Here is a 27,888-nt window from a genome sequence, read left to right on the forward strand (position 1 = left end):
TTCGCTTCCGGAGTCTCGTCTGCGCCTGCGCCCGAGTCGGGGCTTCCTCCGGTGTCTGTGGAGGAGCCCGGTGGGCGCAGCGGCGTCAAGGATTCGCCTCTGGCTGCCGTGGAAGGGCCCCGGGGGGGGGGGGGCGTGGAGAGGCACTCTGAGGTGAGTCTGGAGACGCCGCTGGGCGGCCCTCGGGGAAGGGCTGGGAGCCGCGGCAGGGGCGCGCCGGGTGGGGTGACTCGGTCCGGGGCCACTGCGGGGGTCTCCGAGGAAGAGCCGAAGTTGGGCTGCCAGCTCTGCCTTGGGCGGCTGAGGAAGGCTGGGTCGAGGGCGCGAAGGACCTGAGTAGGCATCAGACCGTAATGTCTTCTCTCCAGCGCAGCCATTTTCTCCGTGGGGACTGATCTCTGCCACAGGGAATCAGATGTAATTCCGAGAGATCTCCAGATCCCACCTGGAGGTTGGTAACCTCTCGCCTCGCCCAGCGCTGGCAGCCGCTCTCCGTGGTCTGCGGCAGAGAAAGTTATTTCCTAATATCTGCTGCTTGGCAGTCTTTGTGTAGACTAGGGGTTGAGGTCCCCTGCATGTGAACTAGGTGATGGGCCTCCCTCTTCCAAGACTGATGGCACTTTAGACCGTCCAGGTATGCCCATCATCAGAATTTATTTCTGTAAAGAAATCTGGGCCAGTGTATAGCTGCCTTGCCCTAGCTGGCCCAGGCTACCCCAGTCTCATCAATGGGGGGCCACCGAGGAAGGCCAGGGTTGTTACACAGACACAGGCAACAGCGAACCACCTGCGTTTTTCTCTTGCCCGGAAACCTTATGAGATTACCAAAGGCTGGCTGTGATGGAATGACACTTTACAAAACTATGTAGCTCTAGCTCATATTAATGTGCTTTGCTTTTCTAATGATGTGAATACATGCTGCACCTACTCAGAACACCCACCTATATCACTGCTGAATAAGTCAAAGCATGCATTCCTGATTTCCAAGACTTAAGTCCGGGGTATACATTCTCATGCTATGCCCATGGCCAGTGTGCAGTAGTTCATGAGCCAGTTTTGTATGTATTGCATACTAGCAAGAAAGCCCATTGCAACCAAGAATACAATGGGCGCTAGGACCCAGGGGACACTTGGTCTCTCTCTCTCTCTCACACACACACACACAGCAGGAGCCATAGCAGGTAATCAGGGGTCGTTTGCGGTTTGGCAGGGCTCTCTTTGTCTCTGTGTGTCTCTCTCAGGCATCTGAGAGCAAAGTGGCTAGAATCCAGGGAAGGAGGGTGGGAGCTGGAGAGGGAGGGCCAATCAGGGTGTGGCCAGCAACAGCCAGGACACTCTCCACCCCCAGGGCTGTTTCACAAATATTAAGAGGAACAATGGATAAGGATAGAGATATTTTCCAAGTTGTAGCCATTTTGTGTAAAGAATACCTGTTCTTCTGTTAGATGGCACTGTTCTATAGTGTGTGTGTATTATATTTATATATTTATTTATTTATTTTTGCATACCAGAAATAAATTCATGTATACCAGAACAGCCAACCATGGAACTCGCACATAGTTTACTACTAAATGAAGAGGCTTTAGCTCAAATTACCGAAGCGAAGAGGCCAGTTTTCATCTTTGAATGGCTGCGGTTCCTTGACAAAGTACTTGTAGCTGCTAACAAGGTAAATAGACTTTTTATTGCTGTTATTTTTGTAATTTCTCTTGAATACTTATTTATTTATTAGACTTATAGACCTCCCCTCACTTACAAAGTCTTTGGGTAGCTAAACAACAATCAGAAGGTCCTGACATGTATAAATTAAAAAAGATAAAAAGTTTCTTCATCTTATCCATTCTGGTGCCTAGATCTAAAAACTTTACATATTCCCAAACCTTAAAAAATGAGTGACCGGTATAAACCTTTAGAGCTGTGCTACTGCTCTCTGTAATTAAGTCTACTGTCTTGTAATTGGTATATGAAATTGAGTTATTTATTTATTAATCTTGGCCCTGCATTTTTGTGGTGGTCAACCACAGTAATAATAAAACATACAGTAAAAACAATATCAAACAATACAGTCCAATAACCTCCTCAGATCTTAATGCCAACCCCATACTCAGTCTGCCAGATCCACTGAGTCCCCCGGGGCTGATGTTACAATGAGAGACTGATCCAGAGGAGGGCAAGATCTTCCCTCTGCCCAACCTCAATCAAAAGCCTTGTGGAAGCACTCTCTTATAGGCCCTGTGGAACTGACAGAGCTCCCAGCTCATTCTACCAGGCAGGGGCCAGGGTTATATCTCACGGGTTCAAGTTCTCTTCAGTTTCTTTTTCCTCAAGTAATGTGAGGAGAAGTTTTTTTTTGTGAGTTTCTATGAGGTAGTGACAGATTTTATTTTCCTGGGCTCCAAGATCACTGCAGATGGGGACTGCAGCAAAGAAATTAAAAGATGCTTGCTCCTGGGGAGGAAAGCTATGGCAAATCTAGACAGCATCCTAAAAAGCAGAGACATCACCCTGCCAACAAAAGTGCATTTAGTCAAGGCTATGGTCTTCCCAGTTGCAGTGTATGGCTGTGAAAGTTGGACCATAAGGAAGGCCGAGCGTCAAAGAATTGAGTCTTTTGAACTGTGGTGCTGTAGAAGACTCTTGCGAGTCCCTTGGACTACAAGGCGAACAAACCGGTCAGTCCTAGAGGAGATCAGCCTTGACTGCTCCTTAGGAGGCCAGATCCTGAAGATGAAATTCAAATACTTTGGCCATCTCATGAGAAGGAAGCACTCCCTGGAGAAGAGCCTAATGCTGGGAGCGATTGAGGGCAAAAGAAGAAGGGGACGACAGAGAATGAGGTGGCTGGATAGAATAACTGAAGCAGTAGGTGCAAACTTAAATGGACTCTTGGGAATGGTAGAGTACAGGAAGGCCTGGAGGATCATTGTCCATGGAGTTGCGATGGGTCGGACACGACGTTGCACCTAACAACAACAATGAATACTTTCTAGAAAACAAACTCAGATTTAAGGTTATCTCAGTGAAAGATGATTCATGGCAGGATACTCATAACAAAAATATTCTAGAAATGTATATGTATATCAGTCAACTGAAAGAATTAAGCTTTGAGATTTGACGGCCTATATAAATAAACTTGCATATTTTTATTGACAGACGGATGTTAAAGAAAAGCAAAAAAAGCTTGTTGAACAGTTAACTGGTCTTATCAGCAGTTCTCCTGGGCCACCCACTCGGAAATTACTTGCTAAAAATCTAGCCGCTCTCTATAGCATCGGAGACACATTTACTGTATTTCAGACACTCGATAAGTGTAATGATATTATCAAAAACAAAGATGATACTTCTGCCTACTTACCAACCAAACTGTAAGTAATGTGTTGCAAACAGAAGAACTTTCTTATTAAAGTAGTCCTAGTCAGATTATTAATTTGTGAGAACACATATACCTCAGAAGGTAGCTTGTTGCTTCTGATGATTGTTGCCTGGAGTGGGTGCAATTTAGAGTTATCTGGGGAATGTTTGTAGTGATAAATGACAAGGTGACATGATTGTGGGTTTCCTCTTTTGCTGCCTGGCAGGATTCAAGGGAGGCTGTAGAAAAGTGACTCTGTAGCCTGCCTTGGATCCCAAGTGGCAACAACGGTGATGTAGGAAATGTATGCCACATGTGCCATCTCTGAAGAAGAATTCGTTTTTATACCCAGCTTTTCACTCCCCGAAGGAGTCTCAAAGTGGCATATGATCATCTTCACTTCCTCTCTCCACAACAGACACTCTCAGGTGGGGCTGAGAAAGCACTGACAGGACTGCTCTGTCAGAACAGTACTATCAGGGCTGTGACAATCCCAAGGTCACCCAGCTGGATGCATGTGGAGGAGCAGGGAATCAAACCCGGCTTGTCAGATTATAAATCAGCGCTCCTAACCACCACACCAAGCTGTCTTGAGAAGACACTGGAGAAAACATTTTATTGAATCATGTAGGATTTCTTCATAGCTTTATACTATGCTTTTCTGGACCAAGGTTTTTGGTATTTTAGGATGAATCAGCAGCCTTTGATATGGTCTGGGCATAGAGGGGTGGAGTCACTGGGGGAGTGGGAAAGTTGTGAATTTCCTGGATTGTGCAGGGTTTTGGACCAGACGACCATTGAGGTCCCTTCCAGGTTATGTTTCTGTGATACTTTTTTAAAATGCTTGGAGGTAAAAGGTAAAGGTATCCCCTGTGCAAGCACCGAGTCATGTGTGACCCTTGGGGTGACGCCCTCTAGCGTTTTCATGGCAGACTCAATACGGGGTGGTTTGCCAGTGCCTTCCCCAGTCATTACCGTTTACCCCCCAGCAAGCTGGGTACTCATTTTACCGACCTCGGAAGGATGGAAGGCTGAGTCAATCTTGAGCCGGCTGCTGGGATTGAACTCCCAACCTCATGGGCAGACAGCTTCAGACAGCATATTGCTGCCTTACCACTCTGCGCCACAAGAGGCTCTTGCTTGGAGGTAGAAGTAGGGATTAAGGAATGTGTTTTGGACTGGGCTAAATTGCTCTTTATGGACAGGTCTCAGAGGGTTGCAGTTGGAGGCCAGTTATAAGTTTGGACTTCCCTTGTGGGGTTATGCCCAAGCTATTCAGTCTCCATATAAAATCCTTAACGGAAACAATTCATGGTTTTAGAGGAGGTTACCATTAATTAGATGACACCCAATTTTATATTTCTTTATCCAGATCACCTGGTAATGTTGTAAAAAATCCTGAACTCATGCCTTACTATTCTGGTTGAAATTGAATCCTAACAAAATGGAAGTAGTATTGACTGGGAATATTAAGTTCTTGAAACTGTACTTCCCACTTTTCATAGGCTCTAGCTGACATTTGCTAGGAGTTGTACTGGATCAAGTATTCTTGCTGCATTATTTCAGTTTAATTTACTCCAGGTATAGCTCCTTACCTTGACTCAGCTGATCTGACCACATGGATCCATTCTATATTTACCTTAGGGCTAAATTGCTGTGATGAACTATATGCAGATCTGACCTTAAAGTCAGTTTGGAAACTCTAGTTGGTACAGGAAGCCACAGCAGGATTGCAATAACTCACTATCTGCATTATGACATTTCATGCCTTTGATAGGGTTTTTTTGTTTGTTTGGTTTTGATTGTGTAATCCAGGTCCTACTACAATGTATGCCTTGTTGAATCCTTGTTGAAAAATTCTTGTTGAATTTTTATTTTCTTTCCTCCCCCTTTTTTGTATTTTGTTTTCTTCCTTGAATCTCAGCCAGAAACGTAGGTTATAAATGAAAAATATAAATACCAGTCATTGCTATAACCCCCTTTATGTATCCTCAGTAGCAGTCTCTTCTAACAGCCAGTTAGTAACAGAGCCATCTTAAGCAGAATCGTTCTCTTCTGAGTCTACTGAAGCTAGTTGGTTTAGTAGGGGTAATTCTGTTTAGGATGGCACTGTCAATTTGCTTCCTTTATTAAATCACATAGTTTTTATGTCAGTATTCTTATGATGTACTTCTATTTTGTTGGGGACAGTATTCTGAAATCACAGAAGGCTGCAATTTACTTCATTATGTCATAACTAGTAATCAAGCCCGCTGCAGCTAAATGCAGCGGGCGCTAGGCACTTACTGTGAGTGGCTGTGTTTCTTCAGTGTCGGTGTTTCAGCGGCGGCGGTCCGATGGGCGGTGGCTGGCTTGGTCGGCGTTCTCTCGGCGGCGGCAGCCTGACGCGGCGAGAGGCGCTTTGCGCCTCTCGCCGCATCAGGCCGGGAGCAACTGCGAGCTGCGCTGCGTGCGGCTCGCAGTTGCTGGGGCTGGGAATCGGAGGGAGCAATCGGCAGGCGCTTTGCGCCTGCCAATTGGTCCCTCCGATTGTCTGTCGTGAGGAAGGGTCCAATCCGGACCCTTCCTCATCACGGACAAATCCCACCTCAAGGCCCCTTAACCATTTATGTAGTCCGTGGCGCCCATGGCGCCACGGGCGGTTTAAAGATTGTTTGGATATTTCAAACTGCCATTGGTATACTTCCAAATACATTTCAAAATATGTGTCACTCCTGGGGCAGGGATGATGATGATGGTGATAATTATTATTATTATTAGTAGTAGTACATGGAAATTATGAGAGAAACATGCACTGGAGATTGGTGAGGGTGATGATTCCTCACTGAGAATCACTGACTGATAAATTGCTGACTTTTGTTTTAAATGTTCTGTATCCAAAATGAAAACTAGGAATTCAAAGAATCTCATGAAATCCAGTGAACTATATAAAATGTTCAGCCAGGCAGAGCCAGCATTTAGCTTTTGGTCTGACACTTGCATCTACTTGGTGAAAAATTGCTGGAGATTATTTTGCTTTTTTGTAGCACGGCTGTGGCATGTGTTGGAGCATTTTATGAAAAAATGGGAAGAATGCTTGGCAGTTCTTTTCCAGAAACTGTTAACAACCTTTTAAAGTCTCTGAAAAGTGCTGAGGTGAGTGTAAACAGTGTTCTAAAAGTTGATATTTTTTCATTGTCCTTCCATGTTTAGCTGGCAGAAGTTGTGGCAAAGTTCTGACAGAAATAGTTTCTGCTGCCATTGGCTTTGAAATGCTCTGATCCATCCAAACTCATGTTCCCGTGTGAATTGGCTGTTTCTCTGTTGTTCCCTGTGTAACTAATTATCATAATTTACTCAGATAACTTCTAGGATAGCGTGCTGGGCTATCGGCTAGATGTGTAAACTGATATTGCGTTCTTTGAGTGGCTGTTTCATTTTTTCCATAATGGATGAGCAGCATCAAAAGAAACCTTTTCTTTGCATACACCATCTCCATGGAAATGTATAAGCGATGACTGGGTGCGCATTTGCTGGTACCTCTGCACATTTCCAAGGTCATTGGTTATGTCCATCATGCATTCCAGAGTGTCCTAGTTGGTTTTCTAAAGCTTATTAAACATTTCTGTATTGAAATGGAATTACTTTCCTAGTTGTCCTGAGGGCATTATATTTTTAAACGAATCAGGAAGAAGCAAATAGGTAACAGTCTTATGTTATTAATAAGCATCATAAATATTAATAAGAATACATAAATAGGAATAAAAAGAAAGCATTGCCTTACACTAGACCCTTGCCATTTGTGGGTGATCCATTCTCAGGCCCGTGTGGGATGCTTCTTTTTTACCAAATTATATATTGCCATTAATTGTGAATGAGTTTTAGAATATTTTTAATTGAGGTTTTAATAGGGAATGTTAATGTTTGTTATGTTATGGATTTGTATTGTGAAAATGTAAACCATTATGAGCCAGTTCCCTGAGAGTGGCGGTCATATAAGTCCAATTATAAATATAAATAAATAAATCATGAATAGTGAAATCCATCTATACAAAATTTAACCATTAAATGATTGCAATGAGCATGCAGCTAGGATAAAAACAAGCTGGAGAGAGTGCCATGCAAAATGCAGGCCCTGAGTAAATCAAATTGTAAGTCAACTCAACCAATGAAGGTTTGTATAGGTTTGAATAGTAAATTAAATGTAATTCAAGTAATTAATTGCCAGTATGCATGGCTTACAAGTTAGCTGAAGCATCTACTGGGCTATGGTCAAGTTACTATTGATGATGTTTAAAATGCAGTCGGAAGTGGCAAATGTTAGAGTTCTTTCCCTTGCCTCTCTTCAAGGCCAGGCTGTGGACTGATTCTCCCTGTCCTGTGCTATAATGCTGGCAAAGGTTGGCACCATATTAGCTGCAGTCTTATCCTATGCAGCTGGAGTGGAATTGGCCTCCAGTGGTTTCATGCAGGGCTGAAGAATTGCAGTAGAGGAAGGGAATGGTAGTTTCTGCTGTTATCCCATTCCTATGACTTTTTTTCCTCTTACACTATAGAAAAAAATTTGAGCTCTTCTTTGCTCACATAAACTAAATGCTCATTCTTGATGTGTCTTTCCTAAAGCGTGGCATTATCTGAGAACTATCAGTCATGCGCTGGTAAGAAAAATATGTATTATGAAGAAGATGCAAAGCATGTCATTTCACTGTGTTATAAACCGCAGTGTTTTGAAATAAGACAAAAATCAATATGTGACGGTGTTACAAAAATATGCAGCAACTTGTTTATAATCAATGCTTTGTTTTTTGCATCCTTTGCAGTCACAGGGCAGGAGTGAAATATTGATGAGTTTACAGAAAGTCCTGAGTGGGCTGGGTGGTGCTGCAGCTTCCTGCCACCGTGATATTTATAAGAATGCCCGATCTCTCCTCACAGACAGATCTATGGCAGTGCGATGTGCAGTAGCAAAAGTAGGTTGATTTATTTATTGGACATTATAGCAACATAAATCTTAGTTTGTTTGTATGTGTAGATCTTTCTTGTATTGAATGATTGGAATGATTGGTGTACCGCTGTTGCTGACCCCATAGATGGGATTAGCACTTCTATGCTTGTCCCAGCAGTTATTGTTAGACGCAACAAAGCTTTACAAGATGTAGTGTGATGTGGGATTTATAGTCAGCATGTTTCTATGATGTTCAACAAGCATTTGGACTGCTGCAGAGCTATTTAGGTTGGCATTGTATCACTCTCATACAAATTAACCTTTTGGTCTGATATTTCAGATGACAACGAGTAAGAGAGACTTGCCCAGCTTGCCAAAAATAAAATATTACAATGTGTCTCTTTTTCCTCTAAGCATTAAAAATGATTTATTATTTATGATAACCCTAGTTTTGCTTTTTATTGTTATCTGTCTACAACTGGGAAAGCGTGGAGTTCTGGGCTACTGGAATGAAGGGGAGCCAATTGCTGAGAACTATTGGTGGAAAGGAAGTTGGGCCCCCCATCTTATGATCCAGTAATAGGCTCTAGTCCCAGATTTCCTAATAGCAGTTGTTATCAGCACAAGTTTAGTTACCTTGTGAGTTTATTAAGCAATTTCAGTTTATTAAGCAATTATGTCAGCCAGGTTATCTGCAGCTACAGGTTGAGCAGGTAATCATAACAATTGTATTAGGTATGTTCAGAGATGGCTAAGCATTTAAGAAGTGTTCAGCAGTTCTTTGTTTTTAAATAGTGCCTATTGGAATTACAAAATGAAGCTGTGTTTATGTGGACGACAGAACTGGAAAATGTGGCGACTCTTTGTTTTAAGGCTCTGGAAAACTCAAATTATGGTGTACGAGTTGCAGTATCCAAACTTTTGGGAACAGTTATGGCCACAGCATTAATACCAAAGCAAGCAGCAGGTATTAAAAATTATATTGTCTGTAAAATTATTGACCCATCTTTGATTTCACAGCATCATATGGTTTTATAAGATAACTCTATTGGTACACTTCTAACTAAATGTAAACGATTGTTAGGGAATTTTTCATGTTTCCTTCTAAATTCTTACAAGTAGCTGAAATTCTTCTTGTGTAGATAAATGAATGGAATTGGCTTCCACATGAGACAGAATTTTCTTTGTGAATTTATTTTTATTTTACTTATTCAATTTATATCTTATAAATTTATTATCAATAATGTCATATCAAGATTTTACATTTATTTTTTCTTTGGAAGCAATTGTAACAACACTTGCTATAGTATTTCTTAAAATCATAATACAAGTCCAAACAATACGTCTTCAGCTTATATTAAATGGCCAATTTGTTGTTGTTGCAGTAATGCGCCAGAATGTGAAACGGGCTACACTGGAAGAAGTGTTGGAACTTATGGCCACAGGCTTTCTGCGAGGAGGATCTGGATTCTTAAAAAGTGGTGGTGAGATGTTAAAAGTAGGAGGATCTGTCAGTCGAGAAGTAAGAGTCGGAGTTACTCAGGTGCGCTTAATTTTTAAAACTTTATTTTACTCTTAAAATCATTTTCAGTAAACTTGCCCATCTAATCACAACCCTTCCAATACCAGTCTGAATTCTTTTCATGTGTGGGTGTGATATACTCACCATTTGGTACTGTAACTTTTTGTTTTAAACTGCCTGCAGTAAAACAGTTGTCTCGATTTGGGAAGTATCTTGCAACTACAATGTATTCATGATACCTGCCAGGAAAAGTGACCCACTGATTTCAGTTAAATCAGTGCAGTTCTCCTATTTAACAACATGCTAATTGGTTTTCTCCAAGGAATAAATGGAAGTCAGTATAACGGAGGCCTACCTGAGTGGACTTGGATTTCTAAAAGAGGATAAACTCCTGTAAATTATCACAAAAAGCACTATGATTTGCTTTGTCTCATATGTCATGCAGGTTTGCAACGATTTCCTATAAATCTGTTTGCAGTATGACATAGGTTAAAAATGTGAATTAATATCTGAAAGAAGGATTTTTGCTGTGAAACTTTTTGATCATTAAGTTTTCATTTATTTTCCTTATGTTTTATCATTCTTTTAAAGAAATCTGAACAAATTCTCCATTTGGTGTTAATAGTGTATGTATTTTATATTTGCAGGCCTATGTTGTCTTTGTCACAACACTAGGAGGTCAGTGGTTGGAGCGCAATTTTGCTACGTTCTTGTCTCATGTACTGGATCTGGTTTCTCATCCCCGAGCAACTCAGACACATGTAGAAGCTGTGTATTCTCGAAGATGTGTCTCTTTTATCCTCAGAGCAACTGTAGGTAGTTTATTGGGTGAAAAGGCACAGATTGCTGCTGCTAAAGACATTTGCCAGGCTATTGGTAAACAGATGAAGGCAGTAGGTAAGAGAAAGAACTTAAGTAAATAATTGCAATTCACAAATTTTCTAGTAGGATGATTATAGACTCCCCTGTGGGGTCCTGCATGGCGCGGTCCTCTCCCCCACGTTATTTAACATCTTTATACACCCTCTGGCACAACTGATACAGAGCTTTGGGCTGGGCAGTCATCAATATGCAGATGACACCCAGCTCTATCTCCTCATGGACAGCCACCCGGATTCCCCCCCCCCCCCAGAACCATTTGTCAGATGTTTAGAAGCAGTAACCGAATGGCTTGAGCAGAGTCGCCTGAAACTCAACCCCTCCAAGACGGAGGTCCTGTAGCTGGGAGGTAGGGGAACAGACCAGGAAGTGCAATTACGCACCTTGGCAGGGACGCAACTTATGATCGTATTCCAGGCCAGGAATCTGGGTGTGACAATGGATGCTTCACTAACCATGGAAGCACAGGTCAAGAAGTTAGCTAGCCAGGCAATTTTCCATCTCTGTGAAGCTCGGCTAATAGTGCTCTATCTATCTTTTGAACATCTGGCCTCAGTGATCCATGTGACAGTCACCTCCAGAATAGATTTCTGTAATTCGCTCTACATGGGCCTACCCTTGTCCTTGATCTGGAGACTCCAGCTGGTACAAAATGCAGCTGCTAGGATCTTCACAGGAACATCATGGAGGGCCCATATCCAGCCAGTGCTGAGGCAGCTGCATTGGTTGCCAGTTGCTGTCCAGATCTGGTTCAAGGTTTTGGTTTTAACCTTTAAGGTCTTATGCAGGTTGGGACCCACATATCTGCGGGACCGCCTGTTGCCCTATGCCCCCCGCAGGGATTTACGCACTGCGAGTGAGAATCTATTGGTCATTCACGGCCCTAGGGAAGCACGCCTGGCCTTCTCAGTCCTGGCCCCGTCCTGGTGGAATGAGCTCCCAGGAGAGCTGCGGGATCTTTTGGCATTCCGCAGGGCCTGCAAAATGGAGCTCTTCTGCCAATTCTGTGGTTGAGGCCAGGGTCGATGCGGAAGATTGAATGTCTCCTCCTCCATTATTCATTGCTATTTAACATCTTTGTTACCACTTAACATCTTAAATCACCCTCCTTCCTCCCCCCTCGAGTGGTAGGGTGGGGTGAAATTACATCTTCTGCCATGTTCTTTTAATACTGTTATTTTGTTATGATTGTAATGGGATTTTTATGTCCTTTTAATGGGATTTTTTAATTTGTTTTTAAATAAATAAATAATATGGTCTTTTAACCTTACTCCGCATTCGTTCTTCTAGCTAAGAGGCTGTTTGGAGGGTTAATAAAAATCAGTGTTTTGTTAATCGATATATCAAATACTTCCGGTAGTAAAAACAATCTTTTAGCTGTCTTTCTCCAGTGGGATAGCCAAGCTAATCTTTGGCAGAAAAAACAATAAATATTCTTGAGGCATTTTAAAGACAAATACATTAAGTCTGGTATACACTTTATTTACTATTTCTGCTGTACAGATATGTAGACTGAGGCTGGCAGAGTGACTCAATAGCCTGGTATAGTGGTGAGACTTGTATCAGATGTGAACTGGTTCAAATCTCTGCTTGGGGAATACAAAGAAGGTGGATACATGGTATATAGAACAAAAGAAAATGAGGCAAACATATCTAAATGAGGGAGGGGATAACCATGTATGCTACTACAAGAATGGAGGACGAAGGCAGATGGGTTAGCTTGTTGAATTTGGTAGTTTGCCTAAGTCCATCTATTAAACTCATGAGTCACAACTAAGTTGTTTTAAGCCATTATACTTCAATCACTCCCCGGTTTCTCCCTTTTTATTCTTTGTAATGTATCTCAGAATGTTGTAAAGTATTTCTTTGTCTCTTCTGTCCCCACTCTACTCCCTTGCTCCTTGACAGAGGCTGTTGTGAATGATGCTAATATGGAAAATAAATCTGGAGCAGCTGATGTTGCTGCCAGCCAGCACGTGATGGTTTGTGCCCTTCAGGAACTTGGTAGCCTAGTGCAGAGCCTGAATGCCACTGCATCTCCTCTGATTCAGGAACCATCTACAGGTAAGGGGTTAAGTTCAAGATCAGTTATCTGCTCACTCTTGTTAACCTATACTGAGTGTAAAATGCCAGGTGCAGTCCAGCAAAAGACATTAGGTCATTTAAGCAAGTCTGACATTTTCTAGTTTACACCCACAATGATTTAAATGCAATTTTAAAAGAAATCAGTTACTTTAACAAAGCAGATACAGGTGGATAGCTGTGTTGGTCTGAAGCAACAGAATGAAGTTTAAGTCCAGTGGCATCCCTAAGACCCACAATCTTTAATTCTGGATAGAAGTACACAAAAGCTTATATCTATAATTAAACTTTGTTGGTCTTAAAGGTGCCACAAGACTCAAACTTTGTTCTTTCACCAAGTAATTGTCACTAAAGCACTATCTGTGAACTTCAGTGGAGGGAAAGCTGGTATGCACAGTCTCTGTGCTTTGGTTGGGATGAAAGATAAAATGCAGAACTGAATTAGTTTTGAAGTATGTCTTATTGAGTAGGTTGGCTTCAGCATACTTCATTGCTTCCTGCTATGGCTACCACAGAGGATTCCATGGCATAATAAGCCTCCATTTTCCTGTACCAAAGTGCATTGGAAGTTCCTTAAGATTCTGCTGTTGGTTTGTGTTATTTTTAGGGCTGCTCGAGACGGTTACGTCAGTTCTTCTTCATCCAAGTATGGCGGCTCGACTTTCTGCAGCATGGTGCTTACGCTGTGTAGCAGTGGCATTGCCTTTCCAGTTGACGCCTTTTCTGGACCGGTGTGCAGAAAGGCTCAACAATCTGAAGACATCACCAGAAGCTGTTAGTGGTTACAGTTTTGCAATGGCTGCATTGTTAGGTGGAGTACATCAATGTCCTTTAGGTATTCCACATGCAAAAGGAAAGGTGAGACTGAACAGTTTTCTAGTATGAGAATCTTGTGAGTATTCAGTGGTAGTTGGCTTCATTTTTGCATGTGCAGAGCAAAACAAAGTATCATAAAGCAATATTAGCAGTCTGAGAATTCATGGAAGTTGTGGTCCAACAAAACAATGCATATACACAGGCAAGAACTCCGAATTTAGCTTTGATGTTTTTGGAGGTGTTTGCAGTAAGCACCACTTCTTAAAAATTGAACAGTGGTTTCCTATGAGGCAGTGGGGGGAAAAACTTCAAAGAAAGTTATTTGGGTTCTTGAATATTACTTACATGTTCTCACCACTTCTTTGGATGATGGCCAATATTATGAGAATTTTATAGTTATGATTTTCCTTTTATCATTTCAGAAGTTTTTTTTTTAGTATCCTGATCAGTTGGTATCTGATAATGCAAAGAAACAGCTTAGGCTAGTGTGGCAAGATAACATTCACAGAGAATAGTTGGCATTAGGAAATAAATTTTCAAGGCATTTTATTTGAAAATGTGCATTAAATTATTTAATTGTACGGTCATAGACCAGACTATACAAATATGCATTAGAGTACTGAGGAATTTTGTTTTATTCTTCTGAAAAAAAACATTTGGTTACATGCTTAGACACGGAGAACAATCAAGCAAGTTTAAGTGTGAGAGTGAAAGAAATGAATGATGAGGGCTTCCTGTTGAAGGAAGGCTTGTCTTGTCAGCTAACCATGTGCTAAGCTAGCCTGTTGTTTTTATTAGGTTTTTTTCAGATTTAAATTCTAATATTTTGTGTGTGTCTCTCTCTCTTCTTTTCAGATGGTTGTTAGTATTGCTGAGGATCTGTTACGAACAGCTGCACAAAACAGTAGATTATCTTTGCAACGAACACAGGCTGGGTGGCTCTTGCTTGGTGCGCTTATGACTTTAGGTGTGTGAAACTGACTGTCTTTATCACTGTTTACTTATTTAAATAATTGGACAGGTTACATCATTCTCTTCTCCTCACAATATCCCTGTGAGGTAGGTTAAGCTGAGAGTATATGACTCGTCCCTGTGTTGCGCTTTTATGCTTGAGAGGCAATCAGCTGAGATTCATATGGAGCAGTCTATTCATAAACTTGTAACTGAGAAAAATCCTCAGCCAGCACTTTAACATTCAACATAACTGAAATGGATGTTAGAATAAGTGATCATATTTCTTTTATTGGTTTCCTTAAAGTAACAGTTGATTTGGGGGAAAGACAAATCTTCCTCTGTTATGTTTTATTTTAAACTGTGCAATATAAGCCCTACAGCAGGCAAATGCTTTAAACCTAAACTTTAAGAAAACCTTTTGGTATTTGTGCCTTTAATTTTGTGGAACAGACTACTATTGAAATTTCCTACCTACAGGAAAATATTTTCCCTTAAATCCTGATATTAGAACTTCATGCAAGGTTGAACAATTATTCTGCAATATATTTGTTTCACTTTTCCATCAGTCAACAGGTTTCAAAGTGACTTGCATCACATTAAAAAAAATCTAGAGTCTTCCAGTAAACATGAATGAAAATAGAGCATATAATATGTGAGGCCATTTGTTTTGAAATGAAAGGAGCCCCCATATGAGCCCTCAGTCCAGGAACACCTGCTGTTCATGCTACAGAATGAATATTAAACCTGGGATGCCAAGTCCAGAATGGTCTAAGCTATGGCTCTTACCTGTTGTAACTTGCTGCCTGTAGAGGTGAAAATGGAACCTCTTCAAGTTTTTAAGGGACTGCAAAACAGTACTTTTAAAAGAATTTTTAATGCATAGGGAATTAGTTAAGATACAAACTTTTGAAAAGGCTGTTTATAGAAGGATTGTATATTGATTTGGCTATGTGGCTGTGATTGATCTCCTTGGTCAGGTCCTTCCGTTGTTCGTTATCATCTTCCCAAGATGTTGCTCCTGTGGCGAAATGTTTTCCCCCGTTCCCTGAAAGAGCTGGAAGCAGAGAAGGCTCGTGGAGATTCCTTTACGTGGCAAGTAACGTTGGAAGGACGTGCGGGAGCTCTCTGTGGTAAGAATCTTAAAGACATAGCTCGGCCTTTCCCAATTTTTATACCATTGAGAAACCCCTGAAACACTCTTCAGGCTTCAAGAAACCTCAGAAGTGGCATGATTGAGCAGAATATGGTTGGTCATATCCTTAACCATTGTTGTTCCTCTATATATTCATGAAACAGCCTAGGGGGTGGGACGTGTCTGGCTGTCCAAGTTGGAATAGGGCCAATCATGGTGCAGCCAGCTTTGCCCTGATTGGCCCTGCCCCTGCAGCTCCCGCCCTCCGTCCCTGGATTCTAGCGTCTTGGCTCTCAGCCTGCAGCAGGTAAGGGGAGCGGTCCTGGGCAAAGGGTCGTGGCGGAGGGCTTGCTAACGAGGGCCTCTTGGCCTGCTAGATTGGGCTTGCTGACAAAGGCCTCCCGGCCTGCTGACTGCTCTTTAAGGACTGCTAAGGAACTGACTAGCTGACTGCTAAGGAGCTCTGTCCCCTGCTAATGAGCTGCCCAGCCCCCACCCCACTTGATCTGGCTGTGAGCTGCCGCCCAAGACCACCTTAAACTGCCTGGCCAGGGGAGGGGACCCTTTCAAGGCTCGTTCTTAGGAACGGGCTTTGAAGCTAGTCAGTCAACAAATGGTTAACATTTTCTAAAAATATATAGAATATTAATTAAATCCCACCCATTCAGGAAACTCTTCCATGGCCATCAAGAAACCCCAGGCTTTCACAAAACCCTGGATGAGAAAGCCAGACGTAGATGAAGGTTCCAGCATCATTTCATTTTGTGTTTACTTTCAGGATCACTAATGCATAGAGATAACTTAAGAATTTTGTTTATTTGAGGGAGTGATAATTTGGTCCACTCACACTGGTTCATTTTCCCTCTAAGAATGTGATTAATGATAGAGAAGTGAAGCTTTTAAAATGGGTTACAGATTAGAAATGCTGTATAGAATGGCTTACTGATAATACTGCAAGCCTAGCTGCAGGATTGCCTTCTCCACAATGCCCTTCATAGACAACTATAATTGAGCATACAGAATCTGCTCAGGGTCCTTAGCCCCAGGGAAATAAATCTGGCCTCAATTAGAGCCTGGAACTTTTCAGCCCTGGTGCTGGCCTGGTGGAACACTCTTCTGAGCGAGATTAGGGCCCTGTGAGACTTAAACAAAAAAAATCAGTTGGAAACAACTGAATGTGCACTCTATAGCTGTACTAACAAAGCACTTTATTCCCCTTCCTCTCTGATAGAGAGATAACAGTGAACTTGGAGGGTTTTAAATGTAAACTGTTAGTTTTAAATGTTTTAAATTGTTGTAACCATTGTAAATTATAAATTGTTGTAAGTCACTTGAGCCTTTGTGAAAGAGTAGCATATAAATTAAATTTAAAAATTGCTAAATGAGTTTAGGCAAGTTGACAATGCAGAGCATGCTGATGACATGAGCAGATCTTGGCATACTTTGATTTATGTTATGTCATGATGGTCACCTGTTATATTGTTCTATGTTCTATGTAACTGTTCTACAACGTTTTATGTAAATTGCCCAGAGCCGTATGGAAGGGTGGTATAAAAATCTACATAAATAAATAATAACAATGGATTTTGATTGCTGGACAACAAAGTGAAAGTGCAATAAAAGTGGCACCAAGAGCTTTGTCCTGCAGCCCAGTCCTATGTATGTTAACTCAGAAGTTATTCAGGAATAATTATGTAAATATACATAAGGACGTGGTTTAAGAGTAGCATGTTTTCTTATTTGCTTTAGAACACAGTTCAACCACATTTGATGTAACAAAACTTTTTCTTCAATCATGTGTGCTAGTGAACAGGATTTTATTTTCTTGCTGTAGTGTATTTCTTGATATGCTTGACCAGTTTGCATTTGATTTTACTATACTTTGTATGTTGTTAGCTTAGTTTTCTTTTTCAGTTTGGGATCTTGGAATCTGTATAGAGTCCTATATCTAATCCAGATGATAGTTATTATCCTGCATACAAGTTTTGTGGGTGGAAGGATTTCTACTTACAGAAATGGAACTTTCCTGTCTCACCACTCATAGAGCACCCCAAAAATTCCCCACGGAATTGTTGTCCTTGGGAAGTGGAACCCCTAAGGATTCTGGAGGTAAACTGCACAGGAGAGAATCAGTACAAGTTCTCTTGCCTTGTGTGGGCAGAAATTGCAGTGAGTTGAGGAATTGCAGGATGCCACCCGTTATGTATAATAAAACAATTACCGTATATACCCGCTTATAAGCCGAGGAGGACTTTTTCAGTGTGAATACTGTGCTGAAAAACTTGGCTTATACATGAGTATATACGGTATGTCCTTTCCTTCTTTATAGTTTTCTGTTTTAGAACTGTAATGGTTTCATTTTTTTAGTTGGCAAACTGAACTGTAAGTTAAATTACTTTTTCAATTGGGAAAGGGTTGGCATTTCTTTCAGCATTTGAATTACGTTGCTTGTTATCCATACTAGTCATCCATACTAGACTAACATGAGTAAAATGTTGATTGATACATTTATTATTATTAGCTATGAGGAGTTTTGTTGCTCACTGTCCTGAACTTCTAACGGAAGATGTTATACGAAAGTTGATGACTCCTATTGAATGTGCTATGACAATGATGTCTCAGTAAGTATGTCTTTCTGTGTACCACTATGGCTTATCCTTTCAGTATCATCTGTTCTCTGCATAAAGTTATGTATGGAAAATAGCCAGAGAAGTATTATATTTAAAGGTAAAGGTATCCCCTGTGTAAGCACTGGGTCATGTCTGACCCTTGGGGTGACGCCCTCTAGTGTTTTCATGGCAGACTCAATGCGGGGTGGTTTGCCAGTGCCTTCCCCAGTCATTACCATTTACCCCCCAGCAAGCTGGGTACTCATTTTACTGACCTCGGAAGGATGGAAGGCTGAGTCAACCTTGAGCCGGCTGCTGGGATTGAACTCACTGCCTCATGGGCAGACAGCTTCAGACAGCATGTCGCTGCCTTGCCACTCTGCGCCACAAGAGGCTCATTTGCCACAAGAGGCTCATGTATTATATTTATATAAAACGAGGAGAGTGTTGATGTTTCAACTTATTTCTTGTTTTTGTCTTTAAAATTTAAATTTTTATTTTTACTTTGAATTATCTATTCTGAACATGATAGTTTAAAAATGTATAAGATGATATAAGAAGACAAACTTCTGTTGCAATATTGAATTTATTATTAATAATTCTGACTTGAAAACTTTTTAATTCTTAATGTATCAATACGTAGCATTTCAACAGTTTAAATAGTAATAGTTTCTACTGATCTTCATTCCCTTTCAACATCATAGCATTCCCTCCGTAATCAAGGCCCATGGAGCTCATTTGAAGGCTAGTGCAGCAATGGTCCGATTAAGACTTTATGATATTTTGGCATTGTTACCCCCCAAAACTTATGAAGGTAAATTATATATTAAATTGTTGACTACCATTCTTAATGTATGCATCAATATGTGGAGCTGACTGTAACTTTTTTTGTTACTTATTTAAAAATGATAGAATTTTCTGTGTCTAGAAAACTTAGTTGCCTTTTATTGAAGGAACATTAATCACAATTCTTCCACAGGTACACATATGCACACATTCCGCATTCTGTTCAACAGTCATTAATCCATACAGGGCAAAGTTAGATGTGGTTAGTAATCCTGATTATGGAGACCTTTTGATAAGGTTCATTTACCCCCAGAAGACCAGGTTCATTGTTAGGAAGTTCTCTTAGATCCTAACCTCCTCTTGAATGTTCAGTATTGCAGTGGGTGTTTTATCAGCTGTACCCAGAAAAAGAATGGTTTGGCCTTGAATCTAAATTTTGTTATAATTTATCAACTAGTCTGTATGGCAGAAGCTGTTCCAAAATATAGTAGCAAAGTAAATTTCTAGTATTAACTGATGTTTGCATCAATTCCACTGGTTACTACTGATTATGGACTAAATTCAGTACTTGAGGAAGTGTCTTCTCTTATATGTATTTCACTGCCCATTTCGATAATGTACAGCAGTGGTCCCCAACCTGCGGGCCGCGGCCCGGCGCCGGGCCGCAAAGGCCATGGCACCGGGCCGCGGCTCCCTCTCCCCGCCCCCCCCCCGCAGTAAAAAACTTCCCAGGCCGCAAGCTTGCGGTCCGGGAAGCTTCTTACTGCGAGAGGGCGGGGAGAGGGAATCAGGGCCGGGCCGCGCCTGCGCGGCCCGCGGGTGTGGCCCGATCCACGGGTGCGGCTCGCGGGCGCGGCCCGATCCGCGGGTGCGGCCGGGCGCAGCTTGCGGGCGCAGCCCGATTCGCGGGTGCGGCCCGCGGGCGCAGCCCGATTCGCGGGTGTGGCCGGGCGCGGCCCGCGCGGTCCCTGCAGGCGCGGCCCAATGCCCTGCCGGTCCCCAGCCTAATAAAGGTTGGGGACCACTGATGTACAGGGAGTCTTTTAGTGATCCCATCATGTGTGTTTGTGTGTATATATGTACACAGAGAGAGAGAGAGAGAGAGAGAGAGAGAGAGAGAGAATGTGTGAGTGTGTGTTTACGCACTGGAGGTTTCATGCCAGGCTACAGGCTGGAGTTTTAGTCGTGGCAGGTTGCCCCACCTCTTCCTGTACCCACATGGGGAAGCATTTGGCCTGGAACACTTCATCCGCCCCTGATTTGTGCTCCTGCACGGAAGCTGGGGCAGTGAAGTTCCCAGTGCGTAAATGGCCTATGAGAGAGCGAGCTTACATGACTGACTTTATACAAGCTTTTAATGATATATGTATTCAGGATTATATCTGGCTAAATAATTCAACTTCTAGATAATACTTTGTAGCACTAAACACTGTATTGTTCAAAATACATTTCTCCTTTTGCTTTGTCATGCTTCTTAAAGTGAGGAACAATGTGCTCTCAATACATCAAGTCACAAAAGCTTCATGAAGTTGGCTTTTCAATACTGCAAGGAGACAAATGTGAGATTACCCTGGATCACTATGCAATGCTAGGAACCATGTTGGTGCTGGTGTTATTATTATTATTTCATTTATTATCCACCATTCCCAGGCTAGCTGGCTCACGGTGGATTACAAGATAAAAGCCCCACATAAAATCATAAAACCCCATCAATCCTGCCCCACCCCCCAGCGGTGAATAATTCCCAATGCACCCTGCCCATCCAACCCAACAGACCTCCTAATGTGCCTTGGGGGTTTGGGGAGCAGGCCCGATGTCCTGGATGTTGGGAGGAAGGGCCCTTGTTCTTACTTGTCCTGACCTCAACCAATTGCCGAGCGGAAGAGCTCCATCTTATAGGCCCTGTGGAACTATGAGAGCTGTGTCAGGGCCCTCAGCTTTTCCAGGAGCTCATTCCACCAGGGAGGGGCCAGGATTGATTCTATGATTCTGTGACTGAAAAGGGACCAGGGACCACCAACAGATAGGTGCCTGCTGAGTGAAGAGCACTGTGGGCACATTAGCAGACACACAGTCCCTCAGGTATGTGCCACATTGATATTGTAGTAGAACAGCTCTGATGTACTGTTAAAAAAAGCTATATTTTTTCAAATTACACTTCTTTTTCTCTAGGATCATTTAATGCCCTCCTCCGGGAGCTAGTGGCAGAATTTACTTTGACTGACAATTCTGCAAATACTACAACATCCCTTCTTAGATCACTTTGTCATTATGATGACAGTGTTCTTCTTGGCTCCTGGCTCCAGGAAACAGATCATAAATCTATTGAGGATCAGGTACCTTTTTTCTTTTTCTTTTGACACTTCCCAGTATTCAGGTCTCTGCATTTTAAAAATTTACATGAATAAACCAGCATTCCAACAGAATACTCCTAAGATTGATCAGTTCCACTAATTCCCATATTCAGAAGTTTCAGACTCTGAACTATAAAATCCAGGTGGCTTTCAAGGTAAAACTTTACATTCCTTATTCTTTCACATATTGTCTTAATACAGAAGAGTGTTGTCAGGCATATGAAGAAGTTATACTAATAAACTAGATGTTTTGATTAACAGGCAAGGGATGTACTTTTTTTCTCTCTCCTGGCATTCATATGATTGCCTCCATAATTCGTAAGAGCCCTGCTGGATCACACTAGTGGTCCATCTAGTCTAGCATTGTGTCTTACATTGTGACCAATAGAGCACGAAATTCAAGGTCTTCCCCCAACATTGTCTCTTGGCACTGGTATTTACAGGTTCTGTTTAGTCATCATGGCTAATAGCTGCTGATAGACCTATCTATCTGCTGACTGTGCCACACTAGGATATATATTAATCATGGTTTTATGTTTCCTGTTTATACTTCTACATGGAAATTGTGTGTGAAAATGCCTGATTATTCATCTACATATTCTTGTATCATGTAGTTTAGAAGTCAAGATATACAGTATTAGTAATTTTATAATTGCAACAGTTAACTTTCCCATGAATCATATAAAAACATTTGTTTGGTTTTTGTTTAGGGTATTTTTTTTGGGGGGGGGGGGATTTGAAATACTGCACCGTTGCTCCAGCCAGCAGATATAATTATTTGGGGATTTACAGCGTTCTTCTGAACAAGAAAAGTTTGAAAGTGCCTGTTGCCTATTCACATAACCACTCTTTTGATTTTCTTGGACCAATATGTAAAGTTAAAGGTGTGAAAGGTATTGGAATCCTGTTTCAAACATTTTAATGTTTTGCAGCTCCAGCCAAACAGTGCCTCTGGAAGTGGTGCTCTAGAGCATGATCCATCTTCCATTTACTTACGCATCCCTGCTGGTGAAGCTGTACCTGGTCCCCTTCCTTTGGGAGTATCAGTCATTGATGCCTCTGTGGCTCTCTTTGGAGTGGTTTTTCCTCATGTTTCCTACAAACACAGGTGTGTCATAATAAAGCTTATGCTCTGGTGCCTCGTTGTTTCTTTAATTCACCAACATTTATTTACTTACTTACTTACTTACTTACTTACTTACTTACTTACTTACTTACTTACTTACTTACTTACTTACTTACTTACTTACTTATTTATTTCAATTTATATACCACCGCATTTCCCCGGAACCCGCAGCGGTTCACAGAATAAAACATTAAAATACAATAAAAGCCCATCCAACCCCAATTTACAATAAAACAAGCAAGTGATCAAAAACACCAATAATCTATCCCATCCCACCTCATTCAGACGGTTCAGATGGAGGCCGAGTTTTCTTTCCACTAGGAGCGAGTGGGTGCAGGTCTAGACGCTAGTAGACTTTGATAAACATTGGGAAGGGGTCCTTGATGAAAACACTGGGGGTCTGCCCTGGCCTCAACCAAACGCCTGGTGGAAGAGCTCCGTCTTGTAGGCGCTGCGGAAAGCGGACAATTCCGACAGGGCCCTCAGCTCTTCCAGGAGCTCATTCCACCAGGTTGAGTCCCGGACCGAAAGGCCCTGGCCTGAGTTGAGGCCAGGCGAACATCCCAGGGGCCTGGGACCACCAGTAAATTCATACCCCCAAAGCAAAGGGCCCTGCAGGGGGCATAAGCAACATTGAATTGGGAATCCTGTTTAAGTGATAGCAGTTAACAAATGCTTGCTTGATGTCTTTTCTGAAAGCTTCATTATATACTATTTGAACATAAATCCTCCACGTGGAATGCTTCTTTGCATATGACAGGAAAATACATTATATTACTATATATTGTGGCACAGTTGTGGGGCATGCTAAGGCAACTGAGTTACATATGTGAGTTTTCTCAAGTCTCTCCTTCAATGATTATGTCCTGCAGTTTGTCTGTTTTTACAGGCTACAAATGCTGGATCACTTTGCAGAATGTGTCAAGCAGGCAAAAGGTGTCCGTCAGCAAGCTGTGCAGCTTAATATCTTCACGGCTGTTCTCAGTGCATTAAAGGTGAGCCTGCTTTGATAAATATACTGCTGTAATCATTTCTAATTGTTGTCTCTGTGTAATTAGAATGGACTAACATTGAAACTGAGATCAAAGTTTGGCCCTGGATTTTGTTCTATTTCTCTAGACCAACATGACTACCCACCTGAACTGAAATTGTGACATTTCTTCCTGATGATTATGATTGTGCCAATGCAGTTCAGAGAATCTGCATGTTACCCTTAACAGTATTGTAACTGCACAACAGCGCAGTGTATTTCAGGTTGCTCTTTTTTCTGTCTGCACTGGGCTCTCAAAACTTAAATTATAAAGCACTAAAGTATTTAAGTGCTGAAATGTATGCTGTTACCAAGTTACATTAAAGAAAAACATTGTTGTGGAAATGAGATCCTGCTCTGCAAGATATATACATATATATTTCAGTATTAATATTAATGTTATGGCAGTAAAAAAGAGGTGGAGAGAGAATTTATAGTATTTGAATATTCCTGGCTGTGAGCCCAACCCATGAAAACAAATTACTATTTTGTTAATGACTTCATTTGTAGCTTACCTTTCTTTCAGAGACTGAAGATACTTGTGGCAAGCTACTTGGAAACAACATCTGGGCAGGGCAGGCCCTTGGGCCTGGCAACAAGACTCACCTGGGTGGAGCAGGAAGGGATCAAGGGCAGAAAGATGCAATAGCTTCAACAACAGAGCAGCCTTTGCAGTCTGGTCCAGGGAAGCTCAAAGGGTATGGAGGCAGTGAGCAAGCCTGGGTAGAAGAACAATGGCTTTCTGGGCCCAAATATTTTGAGGCAAGGGAAGAAAAAGATGGCAGAGGGCCACGTGTGAAGCTGGGGTGATAAAAATGGAGGAAGGGAAAAAGAGAGGAGACTGGCAGGAGAAGAAAAAGGCAGAAGTAAGAGGCAAGTTGCATCATTGTGGTTCTTCTGTGTAAAGCAGTGTCACCCTGAGGTGGGTGAAGTGAATCACACCCTCTGGGGTCTGGATTGATAAATACAAGAACTTGTGTAAGGAAATAGTGACTTGACCTGTGAACTAAGATGCCATGGACTCCACATATGATGTTACCTTGCACCCAGGAGTACTACAGAGAAAAACAACCTTTCCAAAGCAATTGGTACAATAAATTTTATATATCAATAATTTTTTAAGGACCAACCAAGACGGTTTCTAGATATACTCCGTTTTCACAATTTTTCTTCAGTGGTTGATTCATTATACTCTTATCAACCAATTTTTATATATAGATAGGCCTATATATAAAAATTGGTTGATAAGAGTATAAGGAATCAACCACTGAAGAAAAATTGTGAAAACGGAGTATATCTAGAAACCGTCTTGGTTGGTCCTTAAAAAATTATTGATATATAAAATTTATTGTACCAATTGCCTTAGAAAGGTTCTGTTTTTCTCTGTATATGTTTTGAACCTTTCTTCCTTTTTCCCAGGAGTACTACAGCAGATTACAAAATTTGGAAAAAAACACAATTCTGTCAAATAGCAAGGACCTCTAATAGTGCAGTAGGACTGCACTAGTGTGGTATGCAAAAAAACTCAAAGAAGTATTTCTGGAGGTTGTGTATATAGAACTTGAAAAAAAAATCGTTATTTCCTGGTATTCCTGAATTCCAATATCAGTGTGGTATTCACATTTGGTAAATATTCAGGAATCCTAATTTTTTTTTGCTCCATTATACTTTATGGGACCATAAGATGCATATGCACGCACACACATACATATTAAAGTGGCTGAGTGGGACAGCCATTGACAAATAAATAAGAAGAAAATAGATATAGGGGCTTCTCAGCAAGAACGGAAAAAGAAAAAAGGGAAAATGTTGTGCGTGAGGGAGAGAAGAGGGTGAGATTGCCATAGCATCTTTAGCCATTGAACTTTCAGTGGGCTGTGATAACAGCCCCACGTAGATTTGCAGGACCTTTTTCATCCTGCCTTCTGAAGCATCTGGGCACCAGTGAGATTTGCCTGGTATATGCCACCCATTTAGCTTTCCTAACATCAGAGGGGAATTCCTCTCTCTCTCTCTCTTGAGTCATACACTGCCACCACTTGGACTAGGGCTCCCAGCTTCCTTTCCCTGCATTTCTGTTCTCTCTGTTCCATGCTAGATGCCACCTTAGTGGGGGGGGTGGGGATCTGACCATGCATAGAGTCTTGTTGAGTGAAGCTGAAGATTAATAAACTTCCCTCCTCCTACTTTTTCTCTGCTAAGAGAAATATTTCTTTTAATTCAAGATGAAGTTTTTGTTAAGTCCAAAACTCTAAAATTAATTTCTCACATAAAACAACTAACTGATGCTGTGTGGATGGTTAGATGGTTGATGGTTAGACAGTAGAAAAGGCATGTTGGAACCTCTATGGATTCACTGCTTATAACTAGCAGTCAGCCCTGTAAGACATTTGTCTTAACATGACCACGTCTGAAATGTTCCTGTGGTTGTAAATTTATTTCGAGGTACAATAGTTTTGGTGTGTTATATCACCCTTTGAAAATTACTTCTAATTTCATTACATTTTTCTTGCTTGTTAAAGGGCTTAGCTGAGAATAAGAGTACATTGGGGCCAGAAGAAGTTCGCAAGTCTGCCTTGACACTAGTTATGGGAGCACTTGACAATCCTAATCCCATTCTGAGATGTGCTGCAGGAGAAGCTCTAGGCAGAATGGCACAGGTGGTTGGAGAAGCAACTTTCATTGCCCGAATGGCTCAGTTCAGCTTTGACAAGTATGTATGGGAGTGGGTTTTTTTTTTTTGCCAAATAAGGCTTCATGTTTATTTAGAGAATGTTTTCCACTGTGATCCCAAGTGTTCTATTTTTACATCTTATAAAATTTTCTGTTTGTGGTGTTCAATGGAGCATAAGAACATCTTAAAATGATATATAGTTATTAATTTTGGTTGTAAAGATGTTAAAGCAATCACAAGTTTTATTTACAGTTATAATCATTCTAAACTATTTTCCCTGTTTGGGAAAGCTTAATCATAGTTTTACAGTAAACTTTGTTTTTTATCTTCACTGAAAAATATCTTGACAGGCTGAAATCTGCTAGAGATGTTGTATCAAGAACAGGCCATTCCTTGGCTCTTGGCTGTCTCCACCGTTACGTAGGTGGAATAGGTTCTGGACAACATCTGAAAACCAGTGTTAGCATTCTGTTGGCATTGGCACAAGATGGAACTTCACCTGAAGTCCAGGTAAAAGTGTATCTAATTCTTCATGTGTCCCCATTTATGGATACTTAAGTCCAGAGACTGGAGCCATGGACAGACAACATAGATCTTTCCACAAATTTGAAAAGTGCAGAAAAATCTGAAATCTAAATAAATAAATAAATTGGAACTTAATCCTCCCATATTAGAAACTGCACCTGTGTCTTTAAGAAAGGAATGCTCTTAGTGGCCATTGCTAGGCAACCACAACAGTGCTGTTAGCCTTCAAGATTTGGTTTCTGTCAGAAAAGGGCAGAGGGAGGGGAGTTGTTTTGGTCTTTGAGAGACCAGGATTCATTGGGACCAGGAACCATCTGACTCATGCATCTTACCAGGCCAGCTACTTGGTACTGTGGAGTAGCAGCCACTCCATGAAATCCAGTGTGGTTAGAATCTGGAAGACCCAGATTTGAATTACCATTCTGCCATTCTTGGAGAGAGAGAGATGTAGTGGTAAATTAGATAAAGAAAGCTGAAGACTGGATACATATAAAAGAAAGATTGGTTGGTGAAAGGAGAAGGAGAGGATGGTGAGCAAGAGGAAAGAAAAAGCGGAGCTGTCAGATGGAGAGAGAGAAAATAGTGTAGGGAAAGCAATACAGGAGAAATGAGGTGACCCCTGCAAATTGTTGTGGATTCCCTGCTTGTAAATGCGACAGTCACCTCCAGAATAGATTTCTGTAACTCGCTCTACGCCGGCCTACCCTTGTCTCTGATCCGGAAACTCCAGCTAGTGCAAAACGCAGCTGCTCGGGTCCTCACTGGTACACCTTGGAGGGCCCATATCCAGCCTGTGCTGAGGCAGCTGCATTGGTTGCCAATTGCTGCCCGGATCAGGTTCAAGGTTCTGGTTTTGACCTTTAAGGCTATACGCGGGTTGGGACCCACATACCTGAGGGACCGCCTACCGCCCTATATCCCCCGCAGGGCTTTACGCTCAGCGGGGGAGAATCTCCTGATCGTTCCTGGCCCTAGAGAAGTGCGCCTGGCCTCGACCAGGGCCAGGGCCTTTTCGGTCCTGGCCCCTACCTGGTGGAACGAGCTCCCGGGTGAGCTGCGGACCCTGCAGGATTTACCAGCTTTCCGCAGGGCCTGCAAGACGGAGCTCTTCCGCCGGGTTTTT

General features: G+C 41.8%; 1 protein-coding gene across 3 annotated transcripts in view; it reads left to right on the top strand.

Moving 5' to 3' along the window:
- The first annotated feature begins 20 nt into the window (after nt 1-20).
- HEATR5B (HEAT repeat containing 5B) overlaps nt 21-27,888 on the top strand; it is a 62,075-nt gene continuing 34,207 nt past the window's right edge. Inside the window, exons 1-19 of one of the 3 annotated variants that reach the window (XM_077343816.1) lie at nt 21-153; nt 1,512-1,669; nt 3,154-3,365; nt 6,379-6,487; nt 8,152-8,301; nt 9,072-9,243; nt 9,662-9,819; nt 10,446-10,695; nt 12,586-12,741; nt 13,367-13,617; nt 14,431-14,542; nt 15,507-15,659; nt 18,183-18,282; nt 18,975-19,084; nt 21,229-21,392; nt 22,343-22,518; nt 23,426-23,531; nt 26,089-26,279; nt 26,591-26,750. In XM_077343816.1, the coding sequence (XP_077199931.1) occupies nt 1,544-1,669; nt 3,154-3,365; nt 6,379-6,487; nt 8,152-8,301; nt 9,072-9,243; nt 9,662-9,819; nt 10,446-10,695; nt 12,586-12,741; nt 13,367-13,617; nt 14,431-14,542; nt 15,507-15,659; nt 18,183-18,282; nt 18,975-19,084; nt 21,229-21,392; nt 22,343-22,518; nt 23,426-23,531; nt 26,089-26,279; nt 26,591-26,750 (2,856 nt within the window). In that variant the 5' untranslated portion in view covers nt 21-153; nt 1,512-1,543. Of the gene's footprint in view, nt 154-431; nt 452-505; nt 635-1,511; nt 1,670-3,153; nt 3,366-6,378; nt 6,488-8,151; nt 8,302-9,071; nt 9,244-9,661; nt 9,820-10,445; nt 10,696-12,585; nt 12,742-13,366; nt 13,618-14,430; nt 14,543-15,506; nt 15,660-18,182; nt 18,283-18,974; nt 19,085-21,228; nt 21,393-22,342; nt 22,519-23,425; nt 23,532-26,088; nt 26,280-26,590; nt 26,751-27,888 lie in introns of those variants that run through there. The other 2 variants (XM_077343828.1, XM_077343822.1) reach the window with 2 other exon arrangements.

This window comes from Paroedura picta, chromosome 1, assembly GCF_049243985.1.
Source record: "Paroedura picta isolate Pp20150507F chromosome 1, Ppicta_v3.0, whole genome shotgun sequence".
NCBI lineage: Eukaryota > Metazoa > Chordata > Lepidosauria > Squamata > Gekkonidae > Paroedura > Paroedura picta.